Below are 24,416 nucleotides of genomic sequence, written 5' to 3'. Positions count from 1 at the left end.
TGTCGAAGTCACATGGCCACTTAAGAGGTTAAATATATCTGAAAATTCTAGCGGAATGCGTATTAGTACCCCTCGCTCCCAGCCCTCTGGCACAAAGAAAATTTAAGGAAACAATTTCTTTTTTCCAAAAAATTATGTCAGAAATTTTCGGGTACTCATCCCTATAATTTTTCATATGCTACGTGATACTTTCCATACCCTATCAAGTCATTCAATTGAATTTAATCATTGGTCCTCTTCGAATTGTTTGGTTTTTTCAAATTTCAATATAAAATACCGAAATTCTGAAAAATTGCTTCAATGGGAAGGTAACGTCAAAAAATTAGTTGTAATGTCACACAATCATCTCCCTATCGATTATTCGAATAAATGAACATATTTATTGATTGAATTTAGCTGACCTCTAGTATATCTTAGCCTCAAGCCACCTACATGCCGCACCGATCGCTCAACCGAACGCCTAAATATGACCCTCGACGTCAACGTTGACTTTTATCTGCGTTGAATTCAGTCAAAGGGCAAATAATTGGGTTCAGTTCAAGACTTCGCAAGTTATTTGTGGATGTATTAACTCACCACTCTCTGCGTGTAGGCTCAAACAAATACTTTTTAACGACGTACTGCTCAGTAATATGGGATTTATCTTGCAGAACAGGTAATATTGCAAAATACGGAAGAATTTGCTTTGAATCATATAATTGGTTACATGCGCATGGTGAGTACGTGAAAGGAAAAGAGAAAAAAATCGTTTGGATGGGTCGGTACAGGGGTGCTGACCCTATTTTGGTAGTCAACGCACCTCTCGTCCAGCCCCCTCGAATCATCAGCCCCCGTTGGATCATTCTGTAGAGGAGGGCGACAAAAAAAGAAAAACTAATTGGTACGAGAAACACCGAGTAACAAATGCCTATTTTCACTCACCTGCTGCAATTGGCGAACACCCTTCAGTCCTGACTTTTCTGTGCCATTCCACCCACGCTTTAAGACTTCTTATGTTGCTCAAATTAGAAATAAATAAAATAAACTAAACTAAAAAGAATATAATAAATGAGAAAGAAATCACCTGACACTTATACACTCGTCGTCAGATTTATTTTGATGAGTAAGCATGAATGAATCGTCATATCGAATACTTCATTAATCCGTGCTGAGTATACTTGCATCAATGATTTCTATATAAATTCGGAAGAATGCTTGTATATCATCGAATAACAGCGCGTGCGCGGGATAAAGATAGCGAGGTACCTCGAGATATATCTTCTAAGAATAGTAGTAGAGTTGCCGACGAGATACAGAGCTAGTGAGAGTCAAGAGTATACCCAGTTGCACGTTAGCCAAAGAGTGAGGGAATAAAAAGAGGTCCAAGAAGAAGTGAAGTGGGTACTTCTCTAGGATGGGTAAACGTGTGATAGTACAGATCGAGATGTTGGGAAAATTGGAGAGGGAGTTAGGCCAGTCCCGCAGCCAATGAGAGAAAGATCGGGGCGCGCCCTCCACTCGACCCCACCCTCGGTAGTCATGGCAACTAGCGAACCGCGCGAAACCGACGAGGTCGAGCACGAAGCTGAGGTGGTGGGGGCAGCCAGGTCGGTGTCAGGGGTCGCCTCAGTCGGCAGTCGGTCTCTAGTCGGCCTTAAGAATAGTCGCGTGGAATTGTTCAAGGATCTTTGGTTCCTCTTAAACTGATCGCTTTTCCCTTGTGTATCCTAGACTCGAAATACGGTGAGCGCAACAGTGGATAAAAAGAAAAAAAAAATATAGTGATCTTTTTTCTTCCTTGTTACCTGTCTTGGCGATGGTCAGTTGTCATCAGCCGCAAGCTTCTTCGCTTCCACAGCTGCCAATATATAATTTATGCATCTTCAATCAAGGAAATTGCTTTCCCCCAATTATCTTTCATCATCGCCAAGTACCCAGCTATAGTTAAATTATAAATAATGAATCGATAACAAAATACAGTGCCGACGATTTTGAAGACACAATAATAAATAAAGTCCCGTGCAATTAATTAACCCTCGAGTGATGATTCCTGCGGAGTGGAGAACCAGAACTACTGGTATCCCCCTCTTTCTTCAAGGATAAGAAGAACAGGTGGTGCGTAATAGAAAACAGTGAAGTGAACATTTGTCAACGTAGGAATATTTTATTAGTCATTTTGTCACTTTATATAATTATCGATTGTTCAGTTACAGTGAAATTGAGGAAGAAAAATTGTCGACTTCGGTGATCGAGACTTTCTTTGAACAATTTTGTGTTTGGTGTGTGCGGACGCGCGCCCTCGTGCGCGCGCCCGATTACCTTCCTTCATCCGGAGAAGATAAATCTCGCGGTGGTATGAGATCGCGATAATGGACGTCATCGCCGTCCCCATCTCTGGCAATGTATCATTGTATGGAAAGCAGACGACTATCACGCATGGTTTTTTTATTCTTGGAATATTTGAGTTGGCATTAGAACATTTGTTATGCGTCACTTTCTGAATATTCCATAATTCTTAGAGAGTGTCGGTGCTAAGTTCCAATATCATCAGTATATCTAGTAGCTCACCTTTGAAAGGAAAAAAGCTACATCAAGTGACAGAACGAGTAGCACAACAGCAAAACAAATCGCTCGCAAGAAAGCAGTTAGAATTGAACCAGGGTGACAGATAAGGGAGTCAGAGTGGTTCGTGGGGGGTCAGGAGGTGCGGACGCCCTGGCGACCGCCGGGGTGGTGTATCCGCCCGCGACGGCGAGTTTGTTCCCTGGTCGTATACCAGCGGGACATCATCACCCGGAGCTCACCGGCACGTTGGAGCTGGGGTTCCCACCCCGTGGCACCACCGCCTCGATGGCGTTGGTAGCCCCGCCACCCTCGTGGACACCGCGGGATCCTGGATCCACGAGTCTAGTCGGTGGTGGTGGTAATCAAAACAGTAATCAAGGTGGTCCCGGTAGTAACAATCCTGGCGGCCCATTGCAAGTATGTCCGCCACCCATGCCCCCAACTCATCTTACACCATCAGCAACGCCTGAGGACATAACTTGTCTCGTGCCCGTGGGGGGTGTATTGACACCACGGGACCCACTACCACCCAGTACGACACCCGGCAGTCAAGCTAATAGCTCACAATCAGGCAGTTCACAGACGGACAAATCACCGAATATCGAGTGTGTCGTTTGTGGTGACAAGAGTAGCGGTAAACATTATGGACAATTTACCTGCGAAGGTAAGTCCAGTGAAAGTTATATTAAAGCACGTGTCCCTTGTGTCATTGCAATACGTGCAATTATTAATAATCCCCCGGGTAACAAAAAAGTCCCAGTGCAACTCAACAATTTGTCCAACTTTATTCATTCTCTCACTCTACCAAATATTTTTCGAGCTCTACAAGTGATCCTCTCATAGGAGCGAAGAGAAAACATCGGAGTTATCATTAATAACCCAGTGGGGTGTGTTCTCTGAAACACTTACACGTACGTTAGAAGGCTAATAACGATGTAACGGCCCTGGGAAACGAAGCGCGATGAGACCCACGGGCTATAAATGAGACACCCACTACTTCTGACTTCTCGTGCAAGTTTATATCACCTATTCACATGGTTCCAACATGATGTATTGCAAACGAGTCACGTTTAATGAATACGAGATACACGTGTACGCATTTACCGTTATCATGATCATTAAGATATTCATTCTCCTTCTCTATTTCAACTGGGTTCGAATTCCATTTCTGCGGATTCAATCAGATCCTTGTCTTCACCAAACTCCAACATTCCACAGATTCTTCAAACCCTCATTGCATTATTGAAGTGTTGAGACAAGGGTCGATGCTAAGAAACGAAGAGTAATCGCTTTTAGAGCATTTCAGTCAACATTTACCACCACCAGACCACAATTACACGAGATATACTGCCTCATGTTCAAGGGAAGGAACCGGAAATTAGAAGTTATATATACCCGATATTCCTTAACTTTTTGAGGAAGATTTCTGTAAAATTTTCAAAATCTGTCAGACGTCCATAAAAATTGGTGAACCTTCAATTGAATTTCCATGTCTATATCAGCTCAATCACAATTTTCATACAGTGTTATGCTTTTATGATGACATTTTTTATATAGCAATACTATCCAATGAATAATTAGTTAAGGTGAATATTCCAGGAACTGACTCTATTCCAGTATCCGCACTTTTTTTAGTCTTGCAATTTATTATTCGGTACCTCATATCGGCAATCTATGAATTTTTTTACCCATCACAAGTTATGATATTCTATTTGGATGTTCAACTACACTCTAAAAAAAGATTACTTCTGATAAGTAGGAAAACTACTTGTATTCAGTACCGAGGGGTCTCTGGAGAAAAGGTAATTTTTTTACTTGGTTCAAGTCAAAAATCGACTGAATACAAGTTTTATGCTCCACGTACAATTGGTACTGGTGACAAGTACCAACTGTACTCATCATCAGTACTAAAAGTACGCGTACCGAGTACCGAGCTGTACTTCTCAAAAGTAGAAAAAATCCTTGAGACAAGTAGTAATAGTACTCAAACCCAGTACTAATGGATTTTCGCGGAATATTACAGTAAGATTCATCATACACTGGAAATCGTTGAAAAACGAAGAATTAATGCAAATAAAATTATTGTTTATTGTTCGTTTGCCCCTCAAACGCTTGAAAATTGAAATATAATCCAGTGTAATAAATTCTCGAGCTATAGAGATTTTTTTTTCAAAATTTTTCAAAAGATGTGTAGAATAACAATTACCAATTAATTTTTCCAAATTTAATTTCCAACTAGTCATTTTTTTTAATAACAAAAAATGTAATATTCATGCGAAATAGCCAGCAAAATGATCTTCAAAATAATTGCTATATTTTATATTGAACAAAAAAATTAAAATATTAATCGTTTGAGCTATCTTGTGTGAAAATTGCAACTTCGTTATGCGACAAAGAATGAAATTGCCTATTTAGAAGTCGAATTAAAAAAAATTATCTCGTAATTGTTATTCTACACATCTGTTGAAAAATTTTGAAGAAAAAATACGTCCGTATTTTTCAAATTTTCATCGTCTCGGGAGCAAACAAACGATAAATTTTTTTTTCCACTAATTTTTCGTTTTTCAACATATATGATCGATTATCAATATATAATGAATCTCGTGAATATAATGAATCTCTGTGAGTTTTGGAAGTCGTGACTTCCAAAACTCATAGAAACCTTTCCTTGAGAATAAAATGAATAATAATAACAGATCATTGAAAAACGAAGGAAATTACAATTGAAGATTTTTAACACTGTGACGTTTATCGAAGAGGATAATTCTAGGAAGAATAATAAGAGGAAGTTCTAAGAACGAAAAAAAATAGTCCAAAAATAGTTGATGTAATCATTTATTTTCAAAATTAACAATAGCTGTTTTGAAAATTTATATTATATGACGAAGACCGACGGCCGTGGCTGTGTGTTTAGAGTATGGGATTGGCACGTGAGCGACCCGGGTTCGATATCCGGCTGGGGAGCCAAAATTTGTAACACTCTAATCTCACAGTTTCACTGTCGAGCGGGAGTCTTGTTAAAGGGACGACTGTGCCTGGGCAGGTTTTTCCCTCAAGTGAGGTTTTCCCTCGTCCTTCGGCGAATGCGGTACAGGGGATCGGGGGGTGGGAAGGAAACAAATCGTAAAAACCCGAAAGGGTATACGAGAGAAAATAATTTTTTATATGACGAAGAGCAATATAGTTCTTTGCATCAGTCGCTAAACGTACAATTGTGGGTACATGTGTGATTAAATTATTATAATTTATACATTGCCATGTTTGCGTTAACTTTACTTCATAGGCATTGACAACGGGATAAAATCGTTTTACAAAAAATTTTTTCAACAAGAAATGTACACTGAGTTCCTGCCAAAAGGAGAATGGAAACTATCTCACCAAAAACGGGAAATTCATCCCCGAGACCAATCATAACTACGGATCCGCGCGAGTATCGAGTGCCTAAAATTTCAACCGACGATATGACGGGGCATTCTTTAAGTTCTGAGGATAAAAGATGTTTGAACTCAGGGTAGCANTACTCTGAGTTTCTGCCAAAAGGAGAATGGAAACTATCTCACCAAAAACGGGAAATTCATCCCCGAGACCAATCACAACGACGGATCCGCGCGAGTATCGAGTGCCTGAAATTTCAACCGACGATGTGACGGGGTATTCTTTAAGTTCTGAGGATAAAAGATGTTTGAACTCAGCGTAGCATTTAAGGATAATCGGGCGAGCCCGGAGGGTTAGAAAAAAAGCAGCCATTTTTCTCTTTTATTTTTTTCGTATTCTTTAAATGATGGAAAAGGCGTGTGCAAAGTGTCAGACTGCTGGGGAACATGGTTAATTTATTATGAATTTTTGAAAAAGTGGTCATTTAACCCGTGATCTTATGGAAATCACAAAAAAAAACTGCAAAACCCAAGGAAAAAAAGCAGCCAAAGTCATGAAACTTTAGACACATTTAGAATATGTGATCAATGATTTTTTCAGTGAAAAAAATTGTCGCCTAGGAGCATTGTTTATTAATAATAGCGAAAAAAGTACTGAAAAATGAAATTTCTGCGCACGCAGCCCAAATGAGCAGCAACGTCTTAAGTACCGATCGGGTGGGGATAGCGCGGTCAATTTAAACGTCTCTTNAAGCCCAAATGAGCAGCAACGTCTCAAATACCGATCGGGTGGGAGTAGCGCGGTCAATTTAAACGTCTCTTGAGAGAGAGCGATGAAGCGTTGTGATTGGAGCTCCCTGGAACCAGTGGTACCAGCTCCTGGTGAAAAAAAAAATACTACCGACGATGTTGCCACTTTTTCGCATGGATTAGTATTTTTTCATTTATTAAAAAAAAAAATCTGAAAACCATTCAATGCATAGAACAGATACAAATAAATTTGATTAGCTCCAAAAATAATTTTTAACTGGAGATACTCCCTAATATTGCCTGAATTTTGAATCCGAATGGGAAAAATTTTTTTGTTCAGCGATTGGTTTTCTGCAGGAAAACAATAGAAACCCCTCCGCCTCACCTCCTACATTTCCTCCTCGCCCGATTATCCTTAAATGTCGAAAGGCGTGTTGATTTCCCCTTTTGAAATTGAAATTTCATTTTGTGTCTTCTGTGAGATCTTCTGTGGATCCTGTTTCACTAGTCTCAATTGTTGGTTCTTGTTCAGTCGTTTTTTCTCTTGATCGATCTTGGAGAGTAGTCTGATGATGATTTGGAAAATATGTTACGAAGGAAATTTGCTTTAATTTTAGCACCCGAATATTATTTTCTATGTCCAATTAATTTATCACTCTATTTTGATGACTAGAAGAATACTCACCTGACTCAATGTTTGGCTTAAACTTATGATTTTCGCCAGATCGTCTTCATCTGCATTCTGCACAACAAAGAAACGTCATAAAGAAGAATAATTCAGCAGTATTGTGGTGTCAATATAGAATCTTACATTTCCATGTGGTGATAGAGTAGCTGATGGAGCCTTATAAATAGAAAATTTCTTTTTAAATCTGAATCGAAGGCCTTTTGTCTCGATTAGTTCATCAATCTGCTTTTCCTCAAGATCCAAAAAAATTTCATCATCGATTTTTTCAGCTAGAAAATTGAATATTAGCTTATGAAATCAACAACATTTCCTTCCATCGTGAATGAGGTACAGAATAAATAATGGGTTATCTGTAAAAAATACTTACTGTGGAATAAATCGATTAATTCTTCGAGATCTGACTTCTTGAGGAAGTCGTCCACAACAATGTATGACTTTTCTCCCGGCGATGTCATTCAAGAGAATTTTTTTGTCAGAACAAAGAAACACTCCTAACGTACACTACACTTGATTATGACTAGACTGAAACGTGTTGGAACACGTTTGTTTACCAATAAATATGAATACCGCGGGGGGGAGGGAGCGATGGTGGACAATCGACCGGGGATACCCGTGGCGATTCGGAGAGAACGGAGCAGCGCAATTTCAGTCGGTATTGCAGATACTCCGGGGGACGATAAGCAATTTTTTTTCGTTTCTTCAACGATGATCTATGTTGAAGTTGTGAATTGTCGTGTTGAGTATATGGAATTGCATTTAATGCAAGACGCAGCGGCGACGTTAAAGAGAAAATGAAAAAATCCAGGAACTGATGGAAAAATCTATTTAAACATAAATTTTAGGTTCAATCATGCAGAGTGTCCTTCATTTTTTAATTTTTCAATTTCCTGTCATTCTTATTATTAAGGGGAGGTTTCAAACAGATTGAAAACCGAAGAATTAGTGCGGAAAGAGGAGATTCTTTGTTGTTTATTTGCCCCTAAAACATTGAAAATAAACCAAAATAGTAGTGTACTAAATTTTTGGGCTACAGAGGATTTTTTTCAATTTTTTAAAAGATGTGTAGAATAAAGTTACCAGCTACTTTTTTCTAAATTCGTCTTTTCAATAACCAATTCCGTGACTCCTTTGTTAGAAAATTGCAATACTCATGCAACACAGTACCCCAAAAATTGATATTTTGGTATTTACTTCTTCAATCTGAAATACCATAATTATTTTAAATCACGAATTGACTATTTAGAAGACGAATTAAGAAAAAAAAAAAAAGTAGCTCGTAACCGTTATTCTAGACATCTTTTAAAAATTGAGTACACTGTGCTATTTTTCTTTATTTTCAAGGTCTTGGGGGCAAATAAACAATAAATAATCGTTTTTTTCCCCACTTATTCTTCGTCTTTCAACATATATAAATAATCGATCATCAATGTGTGATAAATCTTACTGCAATATCTCGCGATTTTTAAACTCATCGTAACCTCCCCTTGATGAAATTTGTTCATTGTCATCTGAGAATGATAATGATAATGAGAACGATAATGAGAATGATAATTAATNAACATATATAAATAATCGATCATCAATGTGTGATAAATCTTACTGCAATATCTCGCGATTTTTAAACTCATCGTAACCTCCCCTTGATGAAATTTGTTCATTGTCATCTGAGAATGATAATGATAATGAGAACGATAATGAGAACGATAATTAATGATATGAAATTTCCCAACAAAATAACCAACCAAAAGTACTGGAATCAAGTCATAAAAGTACTCGCGAGAAGTAGAAAAATTACTTGCTCCAAGCATCAAAAGTACTTGTGAGAAGTAAGAAAAATGCTGACAGGAAGTAATAAAAGTACTTCCTCCTAGTAATTTCCCTACTTGCTTAGCAAATATTGTACTTCATCCAAGGACATGAAAAGTACTTGGGACAAGTAGTTTCGCAACTTTTCGCAAGAAAACTTCTCCCAAGTAGAATTCAGTACTGGTGAGTAGTAACTTTTTTTTAGAGTGTACTGGGACATTCACCTTACTTGGTCCGTTTTGTTGGAGACGTTTAAAATTTTATTTTTATCAGTAGGCACGAGCCATCGTGATTTTAGCATTGCTTCGCTCGGTTTGATTGCAGTTTTCGGGTTTAGTGACAAAAATTTGCATTCATCAAGTGGTCCACAAAGTATTTTGTGACGAATGTGAAGGTAATTCTCACCTCCGGCTCGAATTCAAAACTCAAATTCGTAGGAAAATACTTGGCCAACCTAATGATGAAAATTATACTTTTGGTAACAACGCTACGAAAATATTACTCTTACAACTATTTAAATATTTTTGATTGGTTTATAAATTCATGATTCATCATCAGAGGGTATTTTTGGCAAAGTACTTGATTTAGAAATCACCTCAAGAATTACTCGGGTTATCCGATGATCAAACCAAATAGCTGGCCGCTCGCATGCGCTCGGTATTGGGCATTTATCGAATGCCTTATCTTTTTTTTCTTCATTCTTTTCGCTACCAATTGCATTTGACTGGTTGTAAGCTTCCGGCGGATTCTAATGAATTGAAGTTCTCAATGAAAGCAGAAGAACGCTAACACCTTGAAAGCTATGAATTCAAAGGTATCTATATTTAGAGCTCAATGTAATAAATCGTAACACATATTCAAAGCACAATATATTATTTAGTATGTCATGTCATAAAATACAAAACAGTATGATGACCAAGAGCATTAGAAAGAAAAATTATGTTCGTCACTCGGCCGAAAACAACTTTTCTGACTAGTGTGATTGCATTTCTGGGTTTCGCCTCAGTCTGAAATCCTCATACTCATCAGAAAAGTTTTTTTCGGTCGAGTGACAAAAATAGCTATTTCATCACGCTGTGCGAAAAAGTAACTTTTTAGGCACGCGAAGCGTGCCTAAAACGGCCCTTTTCTGCACATTGTGATGAAAAATATCGTTCGATACTCGTGGGAAATGTGTTTTTTGGCTCGTGGCAGGTTTATAGCACGAGCCGAAGACGGGTCGAAAAGTGACTTTTCGTTTACTAGTAAACGAAAAATGGCACAGTTCGGCACTCGCTGAACCTAACATCAATAACAAAAAATATAGTTCGGACACACGTCCCACGTACGAAATGCCAGTGTTGGAGAAACGGGCCAAGCCTGGCACAAGCCTGGGCTTGCCAAGCCTGGGCGCCCAGGCTTGGACCGAGGTTCGGCCATCCCTGGGGACCAGGGCTTGAGTCTCGGGAGAAGGGCAGGTAACCGAGCCTTGGTTGACAGATCTGGCCCAGCCTTGGCCGGACACTGGCATGCCGGAGCTCGATAACCAAGCCTCAGCCAGCGGTGGCCCGGAGCTTGGTCATTGGGCTCCAGCCGTTGGTGTAACTGTAAGGGTTAAGTCGTAAGGGTGAGATGATGAGAATGGAATCATAGGGGTGGAATCATAAGGGTAAAATCTGAAGAGTAAAATTGTAAGGGTCAAATCGCAATAATGGAAAGGGGCGAAAAAATCATAAGACTGACATTCTGAGGGTTGAATGGTAAGGGTGGAAACTTGAGGGTAAAATATTAAGGGTGTAATCGTAAAAAAATGGTGACATTGTAGGTGTTGAAGTCACATGTTACTCGCTAATTATTACGAAAAGAAGAAGAATCGTCATTCAACAGTAATCCTAATTGTTACAATTATTATTGTAATTAATAATAATAATTATTATTATTCATTATTGAATTAATTTACCGATTAAACTGTAGTTGAATCACTTAATATTTCTATCAACTGAATGATAAAACATTCAAGTCGAAAAAAACCGAGATGGAATTAATATGGAAGATTTGAAGTAGAGGTTTTACGAATTGCGCGGTAGACTAGTGGTTAGGGCGTCGGATTAGTAGTCGTGAGGTCGTGGGTTCGAGCCCACGTTAGGGGGTAATATTTTAAGTTAACAAAATCGGTTTTTCAGCGATGATTGCGTTAGGGTTTGGTAGGTAGGGCACAATCAATACTAAAAATCATCCTAAAAAATGTTAATTATTTTGTTTTTGTTATTATTGATAATTGCCATGAACAGTTTGGCAGCCAGTGCGGCACCAGTCGCATGCCGGTATTGATTTTTTTTCCTCGTTGAACCTATTACGAATGCTGAGGAGTAATATTAAATTACTTGTATTTCAATCACCCATATTATCATATTCATGTAATTAAGTAATGTTTAATTGAGCCTGGCCAACGACTGGCAATCAACGCTGGGCCGAGATGGGCGCCCAGACCTGGCCCGATGTTATCATTCCAGGTTTCCACCAAGTCCGGCGCGGTCCCGGTTGAGGAACGGGTCCCGAAGTTCGGCACGCCCGCCACCGGGCTTGGGCCAAGCTCGGCCCATTCGTTTTTTCGTACGTGGGGTGCGACGGGGTTTTTTAACTCGTGTGATTGGCAGCCCTCGGCTTCGCCTCGGGCCACCAACTTCACACTCGTTACCATCCCGTCGCACTTGGACCGAAATATACTATTTCACTCTATTTCGGAGAACAAAACGAGACAAATAGTGAATTTTGCTCCGTTGGCCCGCGACAACACGTGAGGGTAATGTTTACTGAAACTGGAAAATTTGCACTGCATTCCATCAGAAATTATCTCAGTGTACGTGAATGATTGCTCAATATTGCGTATAATTTTTTTTTGATGGAGAATGATTTTTTACCCTATACGTTCAGTAAAATTTCACACCATTCATCCTCGTAACATTCAGATATATGCACGAAAAAAAATTCCCTTTCAGTGTGGAAAATTTTTCGTTGACTTTTCGTTTACGAGTAAACGGAAAGCCACTTTTCGGCACGAGGTGAACACAGCAGCGTTGTCAGAATTTATTTATTTGTATAATGGAAGAACAAAAAGTTTTCGATCATTCGTAAGCTGTGGTCATTGTAAGCTTTGAATTCGTGAAAAAATGTAAAATAGCCATCTTCTTAAAAAACACAAACAAATGTTTCTGTAAAAGAAATGCGTTAAAGAAAAGTTTTGTTTCGCTGTTCCTCGAAATTATAAGAACACTATTTATTAAGAAGTGTTCATTAAGAAATGTTCATGCAAATTTTGAAAAAAAAAATACGAAATGAAAGCAGACGTTATGCTGGAAAATATCGAATAGATGGTCCTATTGCACTGTCAGATTGCTTTGCGGTGAATAACTCTAAATCAAAGTACTAGAGAAAAAACCCGAACGGAAATCCAAATCAGGCCAGAATAAAAGAGTCACCCGTGAAAACTGATTTTGATCACTTTTGGATCGGAAACGTAACGCTTGTTTGGATCCATGTCTGATTAACATGCTAGAATCCTAGCGTTCTGATCAGTACCGAATTCAAGACAGATCCAGTTGAGATTTGAGTGATCAGAATAGGATAAGAATTCACTCCGCTGCATTAAGTCCAGATACCCTGTTCAGCATCTTATCAGATCCTGATCTGAAACCATAATCAAGAAATTCTGACCAGTATTGGATCTAAAACTAATTTAGATCCAAGAGAACTAAGCGAAATTTTCACTCGCGAACTTCCTCTAAACATGGAATAAATAATCAGTAGAGGCAGGACCCACGTCCTCAGCGTTGGTCAGAAAATGGTGGATTGAATTAATATTAGACAAACAGTAGAAAAATTCTGCACCAAGGACTTGGTCCGACCTCTACTGATTGTTTATTTAATGAAATTTCTCTTCTAATCCTTTCATTTTTAGTTATTTGCCTTAAAGCCATCTGACGGTGTAATATGACCATTATTCGATATTTCAATACTTCACATGTTCTTTCCTTGACTTTTTTTTCAATACTCCTGTGAAAATCGCATTTTTCAATAACTAGTGTTCTAACTTCCCAGAAACAACTGAACAAAACTTTTTTTCGGCTAACTGTTCTTCAACGAAAATATTAGTTTTTATTTCTTAGGGAGATTTTATCATTTTTTGAAGCACATAAGTACTTCTGTTTACTATCGGTCATTTGTCTCCTCGATCCAAATGCTTGATTCATCAGGAAAAAATGAGCCAACGAGTCTTTGTATGTTGTGGGCTTCACAACTTCTCTTTATGAAATGATTTTCTTCAAGGTAGAGCTATCATTCTTCCAGAATTGCAAACCTCTAGATTGCCAAGAACGCTCGCCTCCAGCATGAGTATCTGGGTTTGAGGTGGATTGAAGAGGGTGTGACTTACTACGAGTGAAACCAATAACTTCTTGACAAATCCCCTTTTTGCTGTTCATTACATAGAAAATCGCAAATTTTGGAAATTTTATCGAAATAAAAAACTTCCAAGACAATTTCGTTGGGTATTGAATCAGAACCAAGTTATATGAAAACTAAAGATACCAAATGAACGTCATTTTTTAGATCGTGTCATATGACCAAGAAATGACAGTCTCGCGATGGTCATATATTTTGTAACTACACATCATGGTCCCAAATCATTATTGTCGATGCATATAACGGTCATGAATATTTTCTAATTTGTGACAGTCATAAATAATACGCAAAAGTAGTTTCATGTATATCGACGAAAAAAGATCATGATCATATTTTAATGTCTAAATGCGCAGTGGACCAACACCAAACGAATTAAAATAAAAATTTAACTCTCATTTGTGATGGTCAACGGGGAGCGGGGGGGGGGGTAGATATTAACACTTTCGATTTCTCATGTTATTACAATAATTTCCATTTTCCGAGACGGGAAATTGAAAATTGAAATTGGTTGATTGGTTTGAAAGATATGGCATGAAATAGTTTCATAGATAAGGTTAAGCACGTGGAAAAAAACAGATGATTTTTCACTATTAGTCACAATACAAATTACCGTGCTATATACATGGTAAAGTGGATTAAATCTTTTACCACCAGAAAAATCTATTCCTTGCACAGTAAAAAATACCCGAGTGGAAATTTTAGTCAGGTCTTGATCAGACACTGATCAGGTTACCTTATCAGATTCTGATCAGGTATGTTGCGCTATAATTTTGGGTTTTCCACTAGGGTTTCACCGCCTACCTTCATTAGGCATTAATTAAATTTAATTTTTGGAGAGAAAAAATTGGTAATTTCCTAGCCGGGAATCGAACCCGGCTTTTCAAGGTGTTTATTCAAGAAACAATCAATATTTACATATATTCATAACTTGAAAACTAGAATCAAAAAACTTTCATGTTAAGTAACATCATCTTATTGATTAAACGTATGGCCCATTAGTGACTCTCTAGTTTATTTTATATATTTTGAAATATAATTTCATAATAACATTTTGTTTTGATTCACAATACAAAAGTCTTTTTGCAGCATTTATTTAAAAGTATATACTTTTTCATGTGCTTACAAAAAGGGATAACAATTCTTTGCTGAATGCGAAAAAAAAACACAACAGAGTATCTGCGGAGGAAAATGAAAAATAGATTTTCGATATATTTGTATAATAAGACCGACTGTAATGGTTAGGTGGGTGAGGTGTTGCTTCGGCGGACATCCAAGCTAAGCAGTGTTGAGCTGGGTTAGTACTTGGATGAGTGACCGCTTAGGAACACCTCGCTCGCACAAACATTGCGGGCGGTAGGTACGGTGTAGCGGCCTAGTGTCTCCATCTAGCCAGTGTGACAGATGGATATATTAGGGCACTGCACAAATCGGCCGGCTGTACGACTGGGGTTTTACATGGTTTCCCGTGCAGTCCTAGCTCGAATGGGGGAAAGCTAAGAATAAGACGGCCATGATACTGCAGATAACAATGAGAGGAAAAAGAAAAGGAGGGGAGGTAGGCTAGAGGAGGGGTTTCAAATCGAGAATTACTTCGATAAAACCAATGAAATAGAAAAATAAAATAAAAATATATTTGTATAATACAGTTATGTGATAATGTTTGATATTAGATCACATAAATTAAATAATTATTGTTGGTATAAAGCGATAGTAAATTTTTTTATATAATGATCTATATGATATCTAGTGTATTATATTGGTAGGTAGAATAAATCTACGGAGGACGGAGATTATTCCTGAGGCAGCGTGTGTTTTGTCTATTTTTATTTTTATTTGTTTGTTTGTAAATTAGTTCACGAGTTGTGAGTTCTCTCATGTATTTGTCGTTGGCTTCCAACCACCAATATTTTTTGTTAATTCTAACGAAATTATTGATATCAATTTTTGGAATTTCTATGGAGTAGATCAATTCCTTATTTTCAAAATTATCAATGGATTATTTTGACTTTTTTATTCGTCTTGGAAAAGACCCATCTTATCATATTGGGTAAAATATTGGGGTTTGATGTCGCCACATCTACCCCTGCCAATTCGAGTGCTCTTACCACCTGAGCTACCAGGACCCTTACGAATTATACTTTCAAATTGAATCATACCCGAGTGGAAATTTTAGTCAGTTCTTGATCAGACACTGATCAGGATACCTTATCAGATTCTGATCAGGTATGTTACGCTATAATTTTGGATTTTCCACTAGGGCAATTGTCAATCTGGTAGCAATCAATTGTCAATTCAACAAAATTTTTCATATATGAAGTAAAATTTCTTGACTTCGAGTATGTAACTCCATGGCAACAGTAAAATTATTCGCGGCACCGGTATAATAATTCATAGATTTTCTGTATAAAGTCAGGATCCTTCTTATTTCATTGTGATGCATAGAAATTTTAGTGAGATGTTCGTGAAAAATCATTCCATGTCGAAGAAATAATACCAAGACAATAGTAATTTTTTCTACTGCTTTAAACTTTGTTGTCACGAGTCCCAAAATACTACTCGATTTGAAATTTTTATCTCACTTATTAGTAGAGTTATGATTTGATTTCTCCGAAAAAGGGAGAATGATAATAACATAGAATTTTACCCAGTGAGATTGCCATATATTGATTTCATCAGATAGCTTCATCGTGGCGAATATCTTGAAATGGAGAATACATCGGGTCGATTGAATGGGTCTTGAGATATTGAGAAAAAGTGATTTTTGAGGAATCACTACATCTCAAGAATCTCTGATCTGATGAGGCCGGAAATCAGTATAAATTTGTATCTAAATACTAGTAATTAGTGATGCTGCAAGAGAAAATGACAAAAATCACAACTCTCTTGTCTTGTTTTATACTTTCCTGTTAGCCCGGTGGCTTGGCGCAGTGGGTAAGATTCTTGCCTCACATGCGAAAGGTTCCGAGTTCAAATTCCGACCGGGTAGAATGGTGCGATCTAATCATTTCAAGTCTTGATCATCATCGCAGTATGCCCTAACCGGGTCGAAGCGACGTAAAATAACGAAAAAAAAAATACTTTCCTGTTCTATTTTTCTTGGTAAAATTACAATTTTTGTAAAAATTGATACAGAAGAGAAGCATTTGAAATTGATGTTCACATTCGACGTATTCCACGCCAAATGAGTCAACCGCTGACCCTTACCCCCTTGGAAAATGGCGATTTTTTCTACAATTGAGGGGGGGAGGGGGGGTTGAAAAACTATCTCTCAAATGTTTTCATATTTTTTCGGCGGCCCAGTTCGGAGATATAATTTTTGTTACATTTTTCCGTTTTTTGCCAATAACTCGTGTTCTATTTGTCCGATTTTGATTTATTAAGCGTCAAAAATTTCCATTTTTACCGCCTATACGAGTATTGCTAGTAATTTTTTTTAAATTCCTAGATGCTCATAATAACGAATTTTCGAAAAAAAAAGTTTAAAAAGTTGTCTTTTATAAATTACGTCACTTTTGATTTGTTTCATTTTTTTCAGTAATTCTTAAAATCAAAAACAGTATTTTGAGCCGACATTCAAGTTGGGCATCCTCCTGGATCTATTCTATTTTCAATTTTTTCTTTTCGAAATTTCGCAAATTTGGTCAAAACACCCCAAAACGATTTCGACTATGTATCGAAAAAATATATTTTTCATATTTTTTTGATACAAATTCACTTCATACTGTCTATAATCAAAGTCAATCATTGCTATTTTGGGGTGTTTTGACCAAATTTGCGGAATTTCGAAAAGAAAAAAATTAAAATAAATTAGATCCAGGTGGATCCCCAATGTGTATGACGGCTCAAAATACTTGTTCTGATTATAAGAATTACTGACAAAAAATGAAACAAATCAAAAGTGAAATAATTTTCAAAATTGAACTTTTTCAACTTTTCTTTCGAAATTGCGTTATTATGAGCATCTAAAGATGGAAAAAAAAATTTTACTAAAAATATTCCTATAGGCAGTAAAAAATGAAAAATTTTGACGCTTAATAAATCAAAGTCGGATAGATAAAACACGAGTTATTGAAAAAAAACGGAAAAACAAGAAAAAAATCATATCTTCAAACTGGGCTGCCGAAAAAATCTAAAAAAACTTGAGAGATAGTTTTTCAACCCCCCCCCCCTCAATGGTAGAAAAAATCGCCATCAATTTTCAAGAGGGTGAGGCTAAACGGTTGACTCATTTGGCGTGGAATACGTCGAATGTGAACATCAATTTCAAAAATTGTAATTTTACCAAGGAAAATAGAACAGGAAAGTTTTTTTTTTTCGTTATTTTACATCGCTTCGACTCGGTTAGGGTATACTGCGATGATGATCAAGACTTTAAATGGTTAGATCGCACCATTCTACCCGGCCGGAATTTGAACTCGGAACCTTTCGCATGTGAGGCAAGGATCTTACCCACTGCGTCAAGCCACCGGGCTAACAGGAAAGTATAAAGAAGACAAGAGAGTGTGATTTTTGCCATTTTATCTTGCAGCATCACTAATTACTAGTATTGAGACACAAATTTGTCACTGGCCCCTTGTCTTTCACTTTTGTCGTTTAATCTGTATACACTGTTGACACCGATCGCTCTATCACCTTACAGTTAGGTGTAAATAACTGCCGCTAATTTTACGTAACCTTTCCTAATCAAATATGAGCATGAGAAAACGAAAACATATTTTCATCACGCTGTGCGAAAAAGTAACTTTTTAGGCACGCTTCGCGTGCAGGCAGGCTTCGCCTCCCCCCCCCCTGAAAAAAAACAAAATCAACAATATTTTCAAAAATTAAAAAACAAAAATAATGTTCCGTAGAAAAAGCGAACAAATAAAACTCAACATTTCTGGAATTTAAAAACAAAAAAAATTTTTTCTCTGAAGAAAAAATCGAAAAACGAATACGAAAGCAACGCAACAACACATCCTGCGGGATGCTGTTGTCAGGTGGGGTATTGTGGCTATTTGTAAAACACAACGGGTGTTCATCCACTGATTTTTGTCGAATTGTACGAGATTCAAAGTCGCCTTCGCCTTCGGCTCATGCTGCAAACCTCATATTCGTCAGAAAATTTTTTTTTCGGCCTAATGACGAAATATACTATTTCCGCCCTCGTAACGAAATATACTATATTGTGATCAGTGACGATTTTCGATCGGAACCATCGAGGAGTCAAAATGATGAAGCTTCAGCAAAGAAAGCTAAGAAAAAGATGATTAAAAAAATCCCAAGGTTCAAAAATCCAGGAAATTGTTAAATTCATAATTAATTAAATTTTCTCTCTCTCTCTCTCTCTCTCTCTCTCGTCTTTTGTTTGAAATCCTCTTGACTTGTTTTTCTCCTCATTTGTAAGAAAAAGATATTCTCGTGTCTTGTTTCTTATGACCATTCGCTTATCTCAGCACGTTTCTCTTCTTCTCTTGCGGCATCACTAGCAATCATCTTCGAACTAAGTTCCTTTCGAAATTCCCATGCAATTTACTGTCATTCAAGTCTCGTCAGATTGGGATCATTGATTCTCCGAAACAACCATTCATGGACGGCTAACGATATAAATCGAAATAAACCAACTGTTCTTTACATGACTTGCCATCATTTATAGATATAAGTTGTGTATATAACGAGGAACATATTCAGTATATAATATCCAATGTAGAGTGGAAATTACCAATTTCCATAACTCATCATTCGTATGCAATGGAAAACTGAGAGGAGCTCTTGCGAGTTAGTTACATTTCTCACTCTATTATAGTTTCATTCTCCTATATGAATAACGATATATGTAAAGTAGTATCTACTCAGAAGCACCCTTGGAGCAATCTGAAGTACCGGACAGTTTAACAGCATCACGAGACGGGTTTAACAAATTGATAATGATTTTCAATCATTTGACATTGCTTGACATCGAAATCAATCCGTCCATGTAATAAAGTGATCGCCGTCAATTACGACCCTCGTTCGTCATCAATGAATGCTCGATTCTCTTACTTCAGGAGTCCGGTCAGTAATGCAGGCAAGCACAGTTGCGATCATCGTGAGTTTATGGCGCTAGTATTGTGCCTTCTATCAGCCTCATGCAAGAGCCAGTAGGATCTTTGATCAGTACCAATCAACCAGATGTGCTCTGCCATGAGAATGAAGAATTTCTTTGTCCGTTGATTGATTTTGAACAGATTTTCCTGTATAGGGAAAATCCATTTATCTTCTTATTCTTGATTATAATGTGAACCGCCTCGAGCAGCGTTGAAAACACGTAGGCCGAGTCATTTTTCTGAAAAATTTGCCGCTTATGTTTGTATACAGGAGATTATCCCCGATTGATTTTGAAGCTAGAACGGTATTCGGGGAATAATTTTGTTCACCGAAATTTTGGCCAGAAATGAAAAGTTTGAATTTCATTCGTTAAACTTTGTTTTTCATATTCTAAGGAAAAATGCGCATTTCTCCGGCTTATCTTTAGCAAGGCGCGCAATGTTAGTTAACTCCTCCAATATTTTTGAACAACATAAATATAGGAATATTGTACCTTACGTCAAATTGGATCTTCAAGAAAAAACATATTCTGCATCTTACTGAAAAAAATCAGAACATTTTCATTTTTGTATTATAAATATACCATAAAGGAATATTGTGCCATGTAAGGGCAAAGTGTATTTTTTTTTAAAATAAAGTATTTGAAAATCTATATGAAAAAGAAAAAGTGGCGTAAAATGAAACGTTTCACATCGACTTGACATCGAAGAATTAGAGTTCAACAGAAACGTTCCACTTTTCCCCTTTTCTCCTTCATCATAATTTAATATGGCATAATATAATATATTGTATATAGAGACATGAAATTTATGCAGGAAAAATTTTATCGTCCATTTAGATAATAAAATCGTCTCTTAGCTATTTAGATAAGAGAGCTTAGTTAGTGCAACCGACGCGTACAATATTTTTTGGTATTATGATATCCCATGCAGGATTTGCCGATATATTCAATACGGCCAAACATCGGTCCAATATCCGGTCGCCGAATATCGGGGGCCGATGAAAGGCCAAAAATCGGCCCAATATCTGCTCGCCGAACATCGGGTCCCCGATGAAAGGCCAAACATCTGCCCAATATCTGCTTGCCGAACATCGGGGCTCTGATTAAAGGCCAAACATCGGGCCAATATCTGATTGCCGAACATCGGGGCTTTGATCAAAGGCCAAACATTGGTCCAATATCCGGACACCAAACGTCGGGGCCCCGATGAAAGGCCGCTCCACGGCCGATGATCGGAACCGACTTAATATTTGCAGGCTATTTGTTGAATAAATAGATGGATAGCATGCATTCATCCTCTTTTCTAATATACAGACTATAGATATCGATACCCCGAATGAAAGCCTAAATATTTTAAGAATAACAAAAATTAATTGTAAATTAATTAATTAACTCTTCTCATCAGAGTTACACTTTCATTAACTAATTATTGTTCATCACATTCGCGGATTCAAACAAACACACCATGTGGTATTTATATCCCCGAAAAAAATTTGTATTCATAAGAAATTCCAGATGGCTCAGTGGACAGCGCGCTTGACTAGAGATATACCAAAAATCGACATCGATAATTTTGATAGAGTTACCAAAAAGTATTGGTGGCTTGATGCAAATGATAAATACATCACAGAACTCGCAGTTCGTGAAAAAATCTATAAAGAGTCTAATAAAAATAAGAACAACCAAAGAAACAGATTCCGTAGGAATAATTTTCGACCTCCTTACATACCCGGCTGTGCCTTTTTTTTTACACATAGCAAAAAATTAAAATTTTTTTAGGCACATTACAATGTTTACACATTTAATTATCATTAGCAAAACCAATTTGCACACCCAAAAAAAATAAATTGTTATTAAGAAATCAAATACAAAAATACAATGTCATAACTCGAGAGCCACTAATGGGCCATAAGTTAAAAAATCGAATGAAAATATTCATCATAAAAGTTTTTTGATTCTAGTTTTTAAGTTATGTAAATATGTAAATATTGACTGTTCATGAATAAAAACCATGGAAAAAAAACAGCGCGCTTGACTACAGATCGGAAGGACCCGCGATCGAATCCCGCCGGGAACAATTTTTAATTTTTTTCAATTTAATTTTTTTCTTTCTTGGTTTGTTGGAATGGATAAGAAGGGTTAAAAAACGATTATAAACTATAGGAACTAATATGTATAAACGATTTTAAAATTTTGTTTCACCGATGGTTGGCTGATAATCAACGCCAATATTGGCCGTACATCGGTGTCTATAATGGCCTGAGATAACGTCCCAACGTTCGGCCGAACATCGGCCGAACATCGCACCCAATTATCGGGGAACTCGGCGCCGAGTTTGGCCCGATGTTCCGCCACTTTGTATTGCCCTGCATGGGATATCAATAAAATATATTATACTATATTAACTGCAACCTCCCTCATTGTTTGGAGAACTTCTTTTTCTTTTCCCTTGCGGGGAGCTTGGTATTGATCAGGCAGAATTTAAAAAAATTGTTTTTTACATCTCAAGAACTTTATTGTATAATTTTTGAGAAATTTCCGAGAACGGGATACTCGGTGCTTCTTCCTCACTTCCCTCCAAATTGGCAGCACAAAAACGAAGTCGTCAGTTTTTCCGACAAATCGCTCACGCGCACACCCATGACATTATAAGCTAGTAAACTTGACAACTTGGGTTGCTTACAGCGAACTTATCACACTGAGAAAATAGTATATTCCCTATACCTAGGAAAGGAAAATAAAACAGTCGTGCCCACGTGTAGAATTACCACCCGAGCCGAAGGCGAGGTGATAAGGGTCCTATATTTTACCTCCCGTGGTCAAGACGTTATTTTCCGTCACGGCGTAGGCGCAAAGTCAGATATCCGTACCGCGAAGCGGAAGGAAAATGTGCACGTTGCGCCCATCGTGGCGGAAAAGTATAATTCTGCCAATCAAATTTATTTCAGACAAACGAATGCCCAAAATTTCCATACAAAATTTCGCTATAAATTCTTGTCTGAAACTAATTTGATTGACAGAATTAAATTTTTTCTCAGGGCAGCAAATACCCGATAATTGCACACTAGGGGTTTGGAAATTGCATATAGTAGCGCCTCACTTGTTCTCAACTAATATCACATATTTCTTTCGACTACGGAGCGCCTACTTGGCCAAATTACACATGAAAAATAATCTCTCGAATACTTGTCACTCATTGACATGCAGTATATTTCCGCTAAACTTCTGCAGAAAAATCGCCGATGAAAATGTACATTTCCATGCGCTTGCAGGAAATACTTCGAGAATTTTCGAGGTCTCGGTTTATTATAATGGCCCATTGCCCTCATTATTACGTGCACACAAATGAGCCTGTTTCATTTCTTCGAAAATGGTGGCATGGTACGTTCCATTGATAGCAACGCACCCACGAGGAATATTCCATAATTTTTTAATGTAATATTAAATTAAATAATCGAATATCATTTTAACTTCCCGACCCAAAGGCCGCAATTCAATTATTGTAATGACCCCAGAAATCAAAAGTGGAAATTTAATGTTATCTCCACGTTTTACGAACGCATATCTGTCTGTGTGTGTATGTGTGTGCCAATGTATGTGACGCAAAAATTTTTGGGACACGATTTCACTTGAACGAATGGTGCAATTTGATTTTTTCTCAATTGATGCATCATCATGATGTAACTTAAAACTGATTAGTTTATGAAGATGATCGTCTCAGTAGTTCATTAGTAACTCGCATCAGACGTGTGCAAAAAAAATGAAAAAGTTATTCGCATAAAATGTGTGCAAAAAAATAAAAAAAATGAGTTTCCTTTGAAATTTCAAAAATTTTAGCGAGAATAATGATAGGGATGGAATTTTTTTGGTACGATCGATATAATTGCATTTCCTTTGATTTTGATTGGACGCTGAGTGGAATCGTCTCAGCCGTTTTCTCATTCTTCAGATGGCAATTTCAAAATTTGCTTTTTTCCCTAATAAACAAAAAAATGGAAATCGGTCGGAAAGTTATAGATTCGACCCGTAATAGGTCACACCCACTCCAGCGCACACGCAATGGGAACGAGCGAAACGGGTGACCAACAACCTTGTCGAATTTTTAACTTCCCGATCTAGGGAAGTTATAGTAATTACACCGAAAATCAATAATCGAGTTTTTATCAAATGTTGACATTTCAAAATGTCCACATTCATTTTCACCCATTTTTAACACGATGTCTGTATGTGTGTGTGTGTGTGTGTGTGTGTGTGTGTGTAGGTGCGTCGACGCGTGTGTCCACAGAATTTTGGCTCTTCGATGGAATCGAAGCGTTTTTATGTAACTTAGTGCTGATTAGATTTTGGATGAAATTGGTGAAGTGGTTTTTGAGTTTTTTAAGAAAAACCATTTGAAAACATTTTATTTGAAAATTTCAATAGATGATTTCTTACGAACAGATGATGCGATCAAGGTCAGTGACGTCGCAATCGCATTAATAACAAAACGGTCACCATAAAACAGGATTTCAATCTGTCTCTCACCCTGAATTACTCAATATAACCCCACCAAACTGCCGACAATCCCCTCATCACTCAAACTTTCATAACAAAATACACTCTAAAAAAAAGTTACCACTTACCAGTACTGAATTCTACTTGGGAGAAGTTTTCTTGTGAAAAGTTGGGAAACTACTTGTCCCAAGTACTTTTCATGTCCTTGGGTGAAGTACAATATTTGCTAAGCAAGTAGGAAAAGTACTAGGAG

At 37.4% G+C, this 24,416-nt stretch overlaps 1 protein-coding gene across 1 annotated transcript in view; it reads left to right on the top strand.

Annotated features, from left to right (window-relative positions):
• The first annotated feature begins 1,518 nt into the window (after positions 1-1,518).
• The window catches only part of LOC107045523 (COUP transcription factor 1-like), a 121,483-nt gene continuing 98,585 nt past the window's right edge, over positions 1,519-24,416 (top strand). Inside the window, exons 1-2 of the mRNA XM_015267826.1 lie at positions 1,519-1,586; positions 2,640-3,208. Coding sequence (XP_015123312.1) covers positions 1,519-1,586; positions 2,640-3,208 — 637 coding nt within the window. The remainder of the gene's footprint in view (positions 1,587-2,639; positions 3,209-24,416) is intronic.

The sequence above is a fragment of the Diachasma alloeum genome, unplaced genomic scaffold, assembly GCF_001412515.2.
Source record: "Diachasma alloeum isolate Michigan unplaced genomic scaffold, Dall2.0 Dall_scaffold_00974, whole genome shotgun sequence".
Lineage (NCBI taxonomy): Eukaryota > Metazoa > Arthropoda > Insecta > Hymenoptera > Braconidae > Diachasma > Diachasma alloeum.
Note: the sequence above shows the minus strand (reverse complement) of the source record. Positions and strands in the feature narration are given on the sequence as shown.